The sequence below is a fragment of the Mastigoproctus giganteus genome, chromosome 3 (assembly GCF_048544385.1).
Source record: "Mastigoproctus giganteus isolate SK-2022 chromosome 3, ASM4854438v1, whole genome shotgun sequence".
Taxonomy (NCBI): Eukaryota; Metazoa; Arthropoda; class Arachnida; order Uropygi; family Thelyphonidae; genus Mastigoproctus; species Mastigoproctus giganteus.
The window spans coordinates 139,799,426-139,813,233 of record NC_143577.1 but is presented as its reverse complement, the minus strand read 5'-3'; the positions used below and the strand labels follow the sequence as shown (position 1 = coordinate 139,813,233).

Here is a 13,808-nt window from a genome sequence, read left to right as displayed (position 1 = left end):
GGGAATTTTTTATTTTTTTCGGCTGATGATGTATAAGCTTGCTTTTTTGAATCATATGCCTCTACTAATGCTAATGCTAATTTATGGTGGGGGGAAGAGGGAGAGGAATGACTGATTGCTACTGGTAGCAATCAGTCATTCCAAAAGTAAACTGAAAGAGATGATAATGAATTAGCTGATATGAGTAAATAAAGATAATTGAAAAATATTTACTGAATGGCAATGAAAATGTACTTTACTTACAATATACAGTACATTGAGAGCAGTCAATGCATTCTTGAGGCAAGTGAAACCTCCACACATCTTTAATATTCATGTAAGCAACTGAATTGGAAGCTGAAATGAACAGATTGTTTATAAACAATACAGACATATAAAAAACACAACTAAGAATATATTTTAAATTTTTTTTAAATAATAACTACATAGTATCATCTGCTAAATTTACTTTTCAAATTCCAGATACTGTTATTTTTTTATTATTTTTCTTTTTTTTAACACAAAAGACTTTCTTTGAGTAAGAAATTAAAGGCAATTATCACCTATTTTCATGTATTTTTGAATAAATATATCTGAAAATGTTTCCTTGCATATTCTATTCAAATATGATTTGCAATTTGCTACTGCTACACACAGAAGCACACACCAGTGTCAAGCAATAGTTTTCACTTTGGGAAATAAACTTCAGTGTGGATCTAATCACTCCACAAACATCACTGAAAGGGATCGATATGGCAGTCGACGTGTTCTCATCTGGGAAGGCGTTATTTATTTTTGAAAAAATAAAAAAGTGTTTAAAATTACACAAATTTGAATACTTTTTGAAAATTTTACTTTTCACAACTCTGCCAATTAATCAAACTATAACATATGCCAAGTTATACAGCTGAAACCAGTTAATTCACGATTCCGCTTATAACACGATGCAAGCATGGCTCGCATTTTTCGTCAGTTGAAACGTGTTTTTAGTCACTGAAAATTTTGGATTCCTTGTGAGCCCATGCCGATATTTTCAGTTTATAACGCAAATCCACAATAAGCATTATCCTTTGATTTCTGTAAGAACAATAATAAATGACTTGTAACTTTACTTGTGAAGTGTTTGAACATACAGTATATTTTAAGAAGTTTGCAAGACACAAAGTCTCACAAATACCTATTTCTCTAGACAAGAATAGTATGCGAAAATAAAACAATTTTACGAACAAAGTAAACAACATTTCAGAACTATTTCAGTTTTGAAATCCCACTAACTATTTCAGTTAGTGGGAGTGGGGCCAGTAGGAACAATAGACAAAGTAAAGTAGTAAGACCGTGGATTTAAAGGGTGCTCAGGGAGATAGTCAATATCAATTTAATCCCTCTATAATACTGCCACTTAAGATGAGGCATTTAGTCATTTTTGGGAAAGGTGGCTCGGTGTAATTCAATAGTATAGTCAGTAGTGGATCTAACGGTAGAAGATGAAAGGGTTCTTGGTAAGGGAAAGCAAAGTTGTCGTTAGTAATGTATGAGAAGAATTAGTTTAAGAAATAACATAGTGATCGAGTCTGTACAAATTAGTTAGGTGGAGATATGCAAATAACAGGGAAATAAGTAAGGATTTTGTGCGGAAAAACACCCCTCACACAAGTTCAATCGCCTACTGCTAATTTTTCTTGTTTCTCAAACTGTAAGTTGTATTTTAAAAATACAGTATAAATTTAAAGAAATGTCTAAAACTTCAAAAAAACAGAAGAAGTTTACTACAGAAGAAAAAATTGCTGCTCTTGATAGAATCAAGTCTGGAGTTCAGCAAACTGAAGTGCCCCCTCACACAAGTTCAATCGCCTACTGCTAATTTTTCTTGTTTCTCAAACTGTAAGTTGTATTTTAAAAATACAGTATAAATTTAAAGAAATGTCTAAAACTTCAAAAAAACAGAAGAAGTTTACTACAGAAGAAAAAATTGCTGCTCTTGATAGAATCAAGTCTGGAGTTCAGCAAACTGAAGTGGCTAAAGACCTTGGAGTGAATGGAAGAAAGAAGAGGAGAAACTTCGTGATGCAGCCAAGTCTATGGAAGCAAGCAATGGACTGCAACAAAAACGGTGCAGCAACCTCAAGCCGAACAACTGAATAAAGCTGTGTTTCAGTGGTTTGTTCAAGAATGATCTGAAGGCACACTTCTATGTTGACCCCATCTGCAAACCCAAACTAAAAAATTCTACAGCGATCTTCATGGAAATGAGTACACAGCATTCACTGCAAGTAATGGAGGGCTAACACGTTTTAAAAAGAAGCAGCATGGAATAACTAAAACGGCTATATCAGGTGAGATACATTCAGCCAATGATGAAGCTGAATGCTCTTACCCTACCCAGCTTCAAAAAATAACTGAATATGGTGGTTATACCATAGAACAGGTATATAACTGTGATGAGACTGTACTTTGTTATAAAATGTTACCTAATGTCCATGTTGATAGTCTAAATAAATTTAAGGCTGAGCTGGATAGGCATTTGGAATGAATGGAGGAGTGAAATGGGAGGAGGGTTTGGCTGATGCTGCATAAGCTTGCTTTCTTGCATTGTATGGCTCTACTAATGCTAAATGCTAATTCCATTCTGGCTTGTAAGAACGATGCTCAAATAAAACAAGGCTTAAAGTAAATGAAAAGACAGAGTGACTGTACTTTTCTATTTAAACCAAACAGGAAATCACAAACTGAAGCCATTTTGTGCTTTTAGAAGTCATTTTAGGAAAGTTTAAATCCCACAGTGCTTCCATCAAGGGATTATATCAACATTTAAAATGAACTTCTGCAAGACTCTGATAATGGGCATAATCACTAGCAAGGATTCTGTTACCTCATTTTTAAAGAAGCTAAAGGAAGTTTTTTACATTGTGGGAAACCATGACGAAAAGGTGTATTTCAAAATGTTGGAGAAACATTGGGTGCAAGACTGATCCCAGATAACTCCCAAGTAGCCAGTGACAGTGATGAATAGAATGACTTTGAGAACTTTAGAGGAAGATGTTGCTGCTACTGACCAGTTCTTGAAAAGGTACACTAATGAAGGCCTGACAGAAGATAACATGGTCAATGTCGAACGAGTACTGGCACAGTTCATCAATAGAGAAAAGGAGCCACAATAGAATGTTGGATAGATGGGGATAACAACTGTCCTACATATGAGCACGACTGACTTAGAAATAACTGAAAATGTTACTGGCGAAAGTCATGAACCAGATGCAACCGAAGACGACGAAGACAAGGAGCCAAAGCACAACCTAAGATCGCGGAGGCACTCGCTGGTTTTCAAACTGGACTTAAATTTCTTGAAACATCTTCCTCTATAGTCCTCAAGGTCTTTCTCTTCATCACTGTCACTGGTTACTTGGGAGTTATTTGGAATCAGTCTTGCACTCAATATGTTTCTCCAACATTCAGGTAGATTTTCCTCTCAATTTTACAGTAAAATGCCTTATTGAAATTATTAAAAAGAAACAAAGTGCTGCAATGAAACAGTCAACCCTTGATTGTTTTTTTAAAAAAATGAAAGACTTGAAAGTAACAACTAAAATGTGCAAAAGTTTGTTCACTATTGTCTACTGAGTAATTGAAAGAACAGTGAGTGCATCATGTTTTCCTTGAAATTTTCAACCTTTTGTCAATTTCAAAACATGAATGTAACAGTCAATACAACCACATGGAAAAGTTGTTGTAAGTATTGTTTTTTTGTGACAAAAGGTGTATTTATCATGTTTTATATTTAACAACATGAATATTGGTTTTTAAACACTTTATTGCACAGTGCATCAATAAAAGATTGAAACAAAGCAATTGCATATTATTTCCCTTATTATTCTTTGTGTGATTTTTCTTAGATGTAGCAGTGCAATTATCGCACAAAAAAGAGATGAGCAAATTTGATAGCACATATGAAGTTTGAATACCGAAAAATGGCTGGAACTTTCTAATGCGATCTCAAAGGTCCAAATGAGGTCCAAAGCATTACATATCGCAATGTGATGCTTTGGACCTCAAGCATCACGTTATAATGGGTTTCAGCTGTATTAACCAAATTGTGCAAAATTCTGCAAAGTTCTGCACTGGGGAAGGAAACGAGCATCTTGTATTCCCTAACTTGTCATACTCCATATTAATTTCCATTCTTGAGCCATTCTTACTATACAACTAAATTATAAAACTATGATATAATGCATTAAGGACAGCAAAGATGCATCTTATTCTCTCAAAGTTATAAAAACTGAACATGACGGCAATGCAGAATGAAAAAATAAAATTACAAACGAACTAAAATGCCGAGAGTTGTAACCCTGGTTGTTCTTGTTGCTATTTTTATTGGTGCAACAGATGCTATGGCCATATTACATCTGTTCAAATGCTATTGAGGGAAATGGTACATGAATTAAAGCTGATCATATATGTCAGTTCATTTCAGGTAAGTGAATAATTCAATCAAGCTAGGATTATTTCCTATGATATGGTTTAAATGCCTCAGATAAATCAGACAGAGATACAAAGACTGCAGTTCTGTCAGTTTGGTAATGTACTTCACGGCTTAAAAAGGAATAGCAGTGAATGCACTATGGAGGATCTTTTCCTGTGATGCAAAAGAGATGCATCACATAGGTGTGTCTAGCATTAGCATTGGCACATGATGCCAAAAAAAAAAAAAAAAAACACCCTTATTTCACCGATCCAGTCACTCCAAATGTTTGTCAAGTTCTGCCTTGAATCTATTTAAGCTATCAACTTCTACAACGACAGATGGAAGTTTGTTCCAGCAATCAACCACCCGCTGGCTAAAGGCAAACATCCAAACATCTATCCTACAACCGTCTTTATGCCCTCTCAGGCGATTATTCTGAGCAACAGAAAGAATCCCATCAGCATTCAGCATGCTCAAACCATTCAAGGCTTTATACACCACAATCAGATTACCTCGCAGGTGCCTAGTCTCCAGACACTGTAATTTGCAAAACTTAAACCTTACTTCGCAAGAGCAACCCTTTGTTCCATTCATTAATCTTGTTGCCCTTCTCTGTACTCGTTCCAACAGCTCTAAATCCTTCTTAAAATGAGGCTTCCAGACTTGTATACAGTACTCAAGGTGCGGCCTGACCATTGCCATATACAAGGGAATAATCACCTCCCTATCCCTGCTAGAAAAATTCCTGTATATATTATTGACAAGACACGATGAGCTACTCTTGCAGACCGTCTGCACTGATCAGAAAACTTCATATCTGCCTGCACAATTATCCCCAGGTCCTTGCCTCCGTAGCCAGGTAGGAAGGAGCAGCAGTGCGTAGCACACGCTTCTTGATTAGACCGGGGTTCGAGCCCGTCACCACCAAATACGGAGCATGCGGAAATGTCAGGGAATGACCACCGCACCGGAGCAATATGGCCTTAGTTGCTAATGCTCCTAAAAAAAAAAACCAAAAAAAAACCCCAGGTCCTTTTCATTCTCTACCACTGTCAGTGTGGTACCACAGAGTTGATATGTTACTCTGGGATTACTGCTTCCCATATGTAGTATTTTACATTTGTCAATATTAAATTTCATTTGCCACCTCTCAGTCCATCTGCTCAACTTTTCTAGATCCTGTTGCAGCAGTGTACTGTCATTAGTGTCATTAACAACCCTGCCAACCTTCGTATCGTCTGCAAACTTGGACATTAAGCCTGATATATCATCATCAATATCATTTATAAATACAGAAAACAACAGTGGACCCAACCCTGAGGGACTCCACTAATAACATTAGTCCACGAAGAGTAGTGTCCATTGATTACCACTCTGTCTTCTCCCATTCAACCATCCCTTTATCCATAGCAGCAATTTGCCTCCAATGCCACACTGCTCCAATTTATGCACCAGTCTTCCGTATGCAACAGTAATAAAGGCCTTTCTAAGATCCAAATATATGATATCAAAGTTATTCCCTGCATCCAGTACTTTTGTGACTACATCATAGTATCCAATCAAATTAGTCAGTCAAGACTTCCCTTAACAAACCCATGCTGTGTCCGCGCTATAACTGAAGTCTTGTCTAGATGATCCTGCAATGCTTCTTTAACCAGTGCCTCCATTAATTTCCCTGGAACAGAAGTTAAACGAACAGGGTTCTGTAATTACCAATGTCTCCCTTTGATCCTCCTTTGTGGACTAGGGTCACATTTGCACATCTCCAGTTCATGGGTACCTCCCGTGAGTCCAGGGAAGCTCTCATAATTACAGCTAATTTTTGTTTTGGTAAAAACAACTTTGTGTCTGATGTTATAACCCTGGCATTTGGTCATTAGTCAGTAACTAAGTTACTTAAGAAGCTAAATGTATGAGATGAATAAAAAGCAAGAAAGAGCAGATTTCATCATGTCCCTTGCACTAATGCAGGGAAAGGACACAATACAAATCTCCACACTAGAGAATTCAAAAGGTGTGCATGCATTTAGTACAAACATTAATTTTGTTTCAAAATATTTTACAGATAAAATGTTTCAAATATTTTCAGAAGTTTAATGGAAGGAAGTTTAATTATGAATTTGGCTTGAACAATATTCAAACAGTGATTTTCTTTCTTTATTGCTCTGACAGACAAGAGGACAAATGAATTATAGAAGTTTATATCCAAAAGTTAACATGTTTGGGGATTCCTGGAACATATGAATTATAGAAGTTTATATCCAAAAGTTAACAGAACAATTTGTTTGGGGATTCTTGGGATATAGTCAGAAGATCTGTGACAACTCAGTCAAACTGTAATCCCAAGTTGAACTGTGAGAAACATGTAGTGAAATTCATTTTTTCGGCCTTTGTATTCAAGCCTGATTAGGAATTGTATTTTTTTTTTTTTTTTTTTTCTGCACTTCTACTTCATTCAGTTTTTATTAGGGTTACCATTTTTATCACTTCAAATCTGGCCACAGTGTGGCTACAACATAAAAGATATAGAAAATAAATGTATATCATTCTATGTTTTTGGGGAGAGAGATTTAAATAATAATAATTAAAAAAAATGAAATTAATTAATTTAATTAATAATTAAACAAATGAACTATATAGTTCTTCTATAATATTCCTAGCATAAATTTGCATTATGGAGGATATTGTTTATTGTTGATATTATTGTTTTCTGTATTTATAAATGATATTGATGATGGTATATCAAGCTTAATGTCCAAGTTTGCAGACGATACAAAGGTTGGCAGGGTTGTCAAGGACACTACTGACACTATGCTACTGCAACAGGATCTGGAAAGGTTTAGCAGATGGGCTGAGAGGTGGCAAATGAAGTTTAACATTGACAAATGTAAAGTACTACACATGGGAAACAGCAACCCCAGAGCAACGTATCAACTCTGTGATACTACACTGACAGTGGTAGAGAATGAAAGGGACTGGGGGGTGGTTGTGCAGGCAGATATGAAGTTCTCTGAGCAGTGCAGACGGGCTGCAAGAGTAGCTCATGGAGTATTGTCAATGATATACAGGAATTTTTCCAGCAGGGATAAGGAGGTGATTATTCCATTGTATAAGGCAATGGTCAGGCCACACCTAGAGTACTGTATACAGGTCTGGAGGCCTCATTTCAAGAAGGATGTAGAGCTGCTGGAACGAGTACAGAGAAGGGCAACAAGATTAGTGAATGGAACAAAGGGGTGCTCTTACGAAGAAAGGCTTAAGTTTTGCAAATTACAGTGTCTGGAGACTAGGCACCAGCGAGGTGATCTGATAGAGGTGTATAAAGCCTTGAATGGTTTAAGCATGCTCAATGCTGATTCTTCCTCTAGCTCAGAAAAATCACCTGAGAGGGCATAAATTCAAACTGAGGAAAGACAGATGTAGGATAGACGCGCAGAAATTTGCCTTTAGCCAGCGGGTGGTTGGTTGGTTGGTGGAACAGACTTCCATCCCTTGTGGTGGAGGTTGATAGCCTAAATAAGTTTAAGGCTCAGCTGGACAGGTATTTTGAACGAACAGAGGGGTGAAGTGGAAGTGGGTTTTTTTTTTTTTTTTGGCTGATGCTGCATAAGTTTGCTTTCTTGCATCAAATGCCTCTACTAATGCTAATGCTAATATAAATTTTAGACAAAAATTCTCTTATATTGATTACTGGAATAAGTTATCTGTATCGATAGTTGATAGCTTGGTGAAATTCAGTGGACAGCTGGATAGAAACCTAATATCAAATAACATGGAATATTTTATTAATATTTTATGATAATAAATATTTTATTTTATCTATTAGTATTTTCATTTTTAATAATTTGTCCAAAAAGTGAGTGGGGAATCTACAGATGCCAATTCAGAACAGTGCCCATGAAAGTATCTACATAAAAGGCATGCAAGAGAATCTCAATATCTGTTAGACAAAATTAGAGAGACTTTGAAAGAGACAAGTTATTAATTAACCTGACTTCCCACTTTTGAATGGAGTTAAAAAGCTTGAGAAGTTTGGGTGCACTGCAACAGAGATGAGAAAACAGATGAGATATTCCATGGTAGGGAACATTTCAGCTTTTTACAAAATGAGTAGCTGATTAGATGAAAAGTAAGCAAAGGAAAAAAAACCTAGTTTTTTTTATTCAGGGTAAACAATATGTGACATGCTTAATACCAAGAAGTTAGGGTAATCCCTAACTTCTAATCTCTCTTATAAAGATATGACTGTCATGAAGATGAATACAGGAGCAGTAGACTCTTTGGTGAGAATTATAACTGCAGTGTTGTCTAGACGATCCTGCAGTATTTCCTTAATCAGTTACTTCATTATTTCTCTTGGAACAGAAAAACCAACAGGTCTGAAATTACTCGTGTCACCCTTTCATCCCTCTTTGTGAATTGGGGACATTTTCACATCTCCAATTTTGACAGCTTCCACAGATGCGGGGGAGGTCCCCATGAGTTCAAGGAAGCTCTCATAATTAGCATTAGCAAAGGCACATGATGCAAGAAAGCAAGCTTATATAGCATCGGCCAAAAAAAAAAAACCCTTATTTCACCCATCCACTCACTCCAAATGTTTGCCAAGTTCTGCCTTGAATCTATTTAAGCTATCAACTTCTACAACAGATGGAAGTTTGTTCCAGCAATCAACCACCCACTTCTGCACATCTATTCTACAACCATCTTTCCTCAATTTGAATTTATGCCCTCTCTCATGATTATTCTGAGCAAGAGGAAGAATTCCATCAGCATTGAGCATGCTCAAACCATTCAAGGCTTTATACACCTCAATCAGATCACCTCGCAGGTGCCTGATAATTATGACTAAGGTTTTGCTTACTTCCTTTGCTGCCTCCTTTAATATAACTGGATAGATCCCATCCACTCCAGGTGCCTTTCTTACATTAAACTTCAACAATTTCCACTCCACTTTACTCTGAGTTATTACAAAATCATTTAGCTCCCTGTTAGAATCTGATACATTTCTGGCCTCCACATCCCTAGAGAATTCCTCATGTGTGAATGAAGATGCAAAATACACATCCAGTTTGTCAGCTACCTCAGCAAGATCAGCAACAGTCGAACCATCGATATCAAGTGGACCAATCTGATCCATCCATCCCCTTCCTTCTAGTTTACATAAGTAAAGAAGTCTTTGCTATTCCTCTTTGCATCCTTTGGCAAAGATTTCTTATAATCTGCTTTTGTTTGCCAAACCTTTGTGACTTGATTACAGACTCACTTATATTACCATAGTCTTGTATCACCTGATAATTTATATGTATCTCATGCATTTTTCTCCTCTCCCATGAGTCTCATTAGTTCATCTGACATCCATTTAGGCCTAAACCTTGAACCGTATTTCTTAGTTGGGACAAAAAGCCTAGTATCTTCCAAAATTACTTCCTTGAATGCTTCTCATTTGGAATTTGCTGTTCCTAACATCATTAGTTGGTCCCACTGTATAGAATTTAAAAACTGTCTGAGACCACTGTAGTTGCCTTTATGAAAGCAAAAACCCTTCCCTTTGGTAGTTACATCTTTGAGTAAAACTCACGTCAGCACACTGTGATCAATGCCACCTAGTGGTTTCTTTATCTGCAAATTCTTAATGCATGAAGTATCACTGCTTATAATGGTGTTGTAAGGATTGTCTGGCATTCTGGTAGGTGAATGAACAATCTGTGAAGGTCATTAGTAATTGCGAAAGCCTTGACATCGCGACCAACTGGATCCGTCTGACTAGAAAAGAGAAGCCAGCTGAAGTAGAACAATAAAATCACCAAGGAAAATTACCTCACTGTTAGGCAAAGCTGGACCAGAAAAAGTCAAGTTTGAAAGTGAGGAATTCAAAAAGTTCCAAGTGATTAGTGGAGTTGGGAGAATGATAGAGGCAATATATGAATTCGATAGAATGGGATAGAGAGATTTTAAGCCAGAGAAGATCGAAAAGAGGAGCTTCCAAATTACTAAGTCTTAACAAGGAATATCAGAGTGGACAAGTGCAAAAGTACCACCTCTGAAGCGAACGGAAATGTATGGCAAATTATTAAGCCAACTGAAATGTGCAGTGGCTTTGAATCAACTGATAATTGAACTTCTGTCAGAAAAAGTATGTGGAACTTGGCAGACAATAAGTGAAAGTGGACATTGAGAGTGGAACTGAGACCACATATATTTGTGAAATGGACGAGAAAGTGTTTGGGAGATTTAGATCTTTTTGCAGGTAAGTTTGTTCTATTAGTTTTACTATTCATGATGTATTCAGTAATAAAGTAAGGTGCAGAGGACATGTATGAAGTAATGAAATTTTTAAATATGGCATATATACAGCAAAAATAAACCCAGCTCCTTGACATAACATGGCCTGAGTAATCTCCCCTGCATACACACTACTCAGACTCCCTCCAGTCACTATCCGAGAAAGAGTAGAGGCATAGTGTATAGTGTAAATTGTAATGCAGTCGTGGGGATTTCCCCCAACTCCATGTCAAGCAATGTGATGAATACAAACTCTGTAAAGGCCAGATTAATGTGGGTTAGCGTTATTGTGGGTTGTGTTGTTCATCCGGCCTCTTAGCCTAGGGGTCTGTGTTTTCACAGAAAAGCCTCTAGTTTACCATCCAGTGCCACAAGGAGGTGGGCCGGGCAGCAGGGAGTAGTCAAGTGATAGCCATGGCTACAGACAGGAAGAGCCCAGTAAAAAAAAAATCCTACCCTGGGGGTGGAAAGATAGCAAGTGGGGGGGGGGGGGTAAAAGTGGTAGAGAAAAAGAGGGGGCAGTAGTGAATGTGCCCACCTGGTTGAAAGGGAGGGAGAAGGGGATTCCCAGGTCAGGATGCCTATCCTGACCTGAGAATCCCCTGGGTAAGGGTTGACAGTTTGCAGTGGGGTGACTCAGCAGGCAAAGGGGTGCCTCCAGGGTGGGGGAAGTGAGAGAACAACCACCCCAGATGTAGGAACGAAAGATCATAGGGAAAGGGTTTCTATGTTGGAGTTACATTTTTGGACACTATCCCACATTGGCCAATGTCTGCATTCCACACCACGCCGGCTAGGTAGCCATAGCATGGTGTCTGCTTAAATGGCCATGGGGCCATAAATGGCCCACTTGCCCACCAGTCAAACCTGGGGGGGGAAAGAGATTTTTTTCACTCCTATCTCTCGTTCACACTCTGCATTGTGATTTTATTCTGATTTATGCTTCTTTCTTACATTTTATATTATACAAATTTTTTTTTGTTATTTTGTTTCCCCCATACATCCATCCTCTTTCTCCCACCTAGGGGGGAGGAATTCAATGGTGCATGGTCAAGTTTAAGATAGAATACTATAAGATTAACTTAAATAAATTAAAGTTAAAAACAGCTAAAATAAGGGTTAGTATTATTAAAGCTTACAAAGAATTAAAGTTTGCGTTCATTCTCACTTACACCCATGCTTCCATTCATTCTTTCACTTATTCAATTCCATTTTCTCTGCACTGCACTGATCCTCAGGTCCCTCAACTTACTATTACTATTCAGGTGCAGTGCAGTCCTTGGCTGCATGTCTTGAGGTGAGGGTGCAGTGAGTGTATAGATGTTGTAAGTAGCTAAATTCATTTGTGTTAGTGTGTATATTCTAAAGCTATATAATTTAACAATGTGTTATCTTCTCAATTACATTTCATGCCTTCATTCACTCCCTTTTACAAAAATTCACATTCTCTCTATTTTCTTTCCTTGCTGGGTGGGTCACTCTCTTTCACCTTCACATTCTTTTTCTTTCACCACAATTCCACTATATTACATTCATTTAGTACCCAGTACCTACACTCAGTTCCTTTGAACTCATTCATGCTTCTTTCATTCTACATTACATCCCTTTTCAACAAGTTTACTAATATTATTCAGCTAATTTGCATCTCTGGCTGCCTGTACATCTCACTCCTCTTTATGTTTGAGTCCTTTAGGTTGTCACAGACATTCTCTCAGATAGGCCAGACAAGCAGTACTTGTTACTTGGGAGGCTAAAATGCTGATGGAACTGATATTCAAGTGACACTCAAGTCAAGTGGTCCCAATTTCGGCGAAGTCCGGACGGTCTATGACAGCCAAATCCTCTGCTTGCACCTTCACGATGGAGAGACTGTTAGTAACCTGGGTATAACCTCCATGCACAAGTACATGGTGGGTGACCACCATGTACTTGTGCATGGAGGTTATACCCAGGATTACTAACCCCTGCTTACATTGGTTCACACCTGGGTGGTCACCCAGGTGTAAACCAATGTAAGCAGGGGTCGAGGTGTGGTGCCCAAACCACATGGAGGAATGCCGCCCCTCTATGTTACCAGGGAGTACTAGGTGGTAGATGACTTTCATCAACCGGTGCATACCACCACTTTGCTTATTGGAGGCTTGAAGTGGTGAAACCCATGTTTAGTCTCTAGAGCTAAGTTCCGGTCAATCCTTCCCTATCTCTTCCATCATGCAGTGCGATTGATGACTTTTAAGGTTATGATGAAGACCGTGGCGAGATCCAATATTCCTTACATATCAAGGGTACAGCTCTAAAATAGTGTTCGCAGGCCGGCCGCTAGTTAGTACACCGGACCGAAACTACTGGTAACTCGTTAGGAGGCTTCCGGATCAGCTAGTATAAAATCTTGTTACCTCTACTCTGCCAGATAGTGACTGGAGGGAGTCCGAGTAGTGTGTATGCAGGGAGCATTGTCGAGGCCACATTATGTCAAGGATCTGAGTACATTCTTACCATGTGTACGCCATATCCAAAAATTTCATTACTTCATACAGCAGGTCCCACCCACTTTTTCTTACTACTATTGAATACACCATGAATTGCCAAACTAATAGAATAAGCTTATCTGCAAAAATATCTAAACCTCCCAAGCACTTCCTAATTCATTTCACAAATATACGTGGTCTCAATTCTAATCTCAACAATGTCCATTTCCACTTGCAGTCTGCCAAACCACATGTTTTATTTTTTTTCTTATTTAGTTGTTGGAGCATCAGCTGATATGGCCATAATGCACCTCCCAAAGCTTTTGCATTTTACTGTAATCCAAGCCAGAGGCAGGATTCAAACCGGCTTCCTTCAGGTTGCCAGGCAGGCACTTTACCCACCTGGTTAGCCCTGTCGGCAAACCCATGTACTTTTTCTGACAGAATCTCAGTTATCGGTTGATTCAACTACTGTTTATCTCAGTTGCCCAAATTATTCGATGTATGATTCCTTTCGTCTCAAAGGTGGTACTTGTGTATATGTCCGTTCTGATATTCCCTGTCAGAGACTTGGCAATTCGGAATCTCCTCTCTTGGACCTTCTCTGGCTTAAAATT

At 38.1% G+C, this 13,808-nt stretch overlaps 1 protein-coding gene across 6 annotated transcripts in view; it reads right to left on the bottom strand.

Annotated features, from left to right (window-relative positions):
* Positions 1–13,808, bottom strand: part of Tsp97E (Tetraspanin 97E) — a 340,699-nt gene that overhangs the window by 301,823 nt on the left and 25,068 nt on the right. For all 6 annotated transcript variants that reach the window (XM_090370673.1, XM_090370674.1, XM_090370675.1 and 3 more), the window contains exon 2: positions 244–336. In XM_090370673.1, the coding sequence (XP_090226799.1) occupies positions 244–303 (60 nt within the window). In that variant the 5' untranslated portion in view covers positions 304–336. The remainder of the gene's footprint in view (positions 1–243; positions 337–13,808) is intronic.